This window comes from Chrysochloris asiatica, unplaced genomic scaffold, assembly GCF_000296735.1.
Source record: "Chrysochloris asiatica unplaced genomic scaffold, ChrAsi1.0 scaffold00172, whole genome shotgun sequence".
Lineage (NCBI taxonomy): Eukaryota > Metazoa > Chordata > Mammalia > Afrosoricida > Chrysochloridae > Chrysochloris > Chrysochloris asiatica.
In genome coordinates, this window is record NW_006408690.1 from 1,708,545 (window position 1) to 1,710,048 (window position 1,504).

The window sequence follows — 1,504 nt, forward strand, 5'->3', positions numbered from 1 at the left end:
CTTAACAATTGGAAGATAAGCTAGAATGAAGTTAAGTTACAAACTGAGCATTAATTATTTCTTTCTCGTATTAAAACTGCATACATGTGTTTGAGTGGGTTAATATGTCTTCTAGAAAATAAGTTTGTTTTATTGTCATAAATATATAGGTACGAAAAAAAAATTGCTATTTCTCCAGTCTTCAAATGTATTCAGTGATGCTCATTGTGTTCCGCATGTTCTTCAACCATTAGAAAATTGGTGTCTTATAGTTGAAATTTCTGAGTGCTAGACTTGCCTTTTCATACTTTCATGTCTTGCTTTTCCAGAGTTTTGAAGGTGTTTCTTTCAAGAACAGCCCAAAGGATTCCATACATGACTGGTGGACGGGTCATGAGGATGCTTGCAGTAATTCTTCTGGTAGTATTTTGGTTTCTCATTGGCTGGACATCATCTGTATGTCAGAATTTGGAGAGGCAGATTTCACTTATCGGCCAGGGGCAAACATCTGATCACCTCATCTTCAATATGTGCCTCATAGACCGATGGGACTACATGACAGCAGTTGGTATGTAGTCTCTTATATCATAGGAATATCTTATCATTTTTCTCTTAGCATTGAAAATGACTACTTTAGAAATAGTGTCAAACCTTCTCACAAAGCTTAAAACAATTTCACCTAATATGACTTCAGAAAAATAACATTATGAAAACAATAATAATGACATGTGGAATGCAAACTTTTCAGAAAGCTTCAAAAGAAAAACTTTTTCAAAGGTATGTAACTTTGTTGACGAAATGTAGTCAAACAAATCAGAAAGGAAAAATGAAGGCAACTTCTTGGTACTGTTTTTCCGCTTTTCATATTTTCCATGAGGCCCTGGTTGATAAGCAGAAGCTTATTTTCTTGACTTATTTCTTGAGTTGAGAGGAAATAGAAAGCCTGATGGTATATTTATAATTTTGGTCTATCATGTATCAGATTAAGTATATAATATATTATTCTGTGAATAGATTGTTCCTGCAGAATTTATAATTAGCTATTTATTTTTTATTTTTTCTCCGGAGGCTCACTACTATGCAACTACAAATACATGCTGTTGTTGTTGTTGTTAAATGCTGTAGAGTTGGTTCCAACTCACAGCAACTCTATACAGGGTTCCTAAGGAGTGGTTGGTGAGTTTGAATTGTGACCTTGTGTTTCAAGCCGACCTGTGGACCAGTGCTTATTCTACAGCACTATACCAGTTAGGAGTCCTGGTGTGGTGTGTGGGCTAATGTGTCAAACTGCAAAGTCATTTGAACCGCAAGGGCGGTGGTTCAAGCTCACCAGTTGCTCCTTGGAAACCCTATATAGGGTCGCTATGGGTCAGAATTGTTTCGATGGCACTTAACAACAACATACCAGTTAGGAGTAATATGGGTTATGCTGCTGACATGCTGACAACCTGAAGAACATGAAAGAAACACATAACCACTAGGGATAAATATACAGATTATTTTTTGACACACCTTTTTTTTTTTT

General features: G+C 36.0%; 1 protein-coding gene across 1 annotated transcript in view; it reads left to right on the top strand.

Annotated features, from left to right (window-relative positions):
• The window catches only part of GPR158 (G protein-coupled receptor 158), a 637,652-nt gene that overhangs the window by 570,440 nt on the left and 65,708 nt on the right, over positions 1 to 1,504 (top strand). Inside the window, 1 exon segment of the mRNA XM_006871655.1 lies at positions 309 to 547. Within this exon segment, the coding sequence (XP_006871717.1) occupies positions 309 to 547 (239 nt within the window).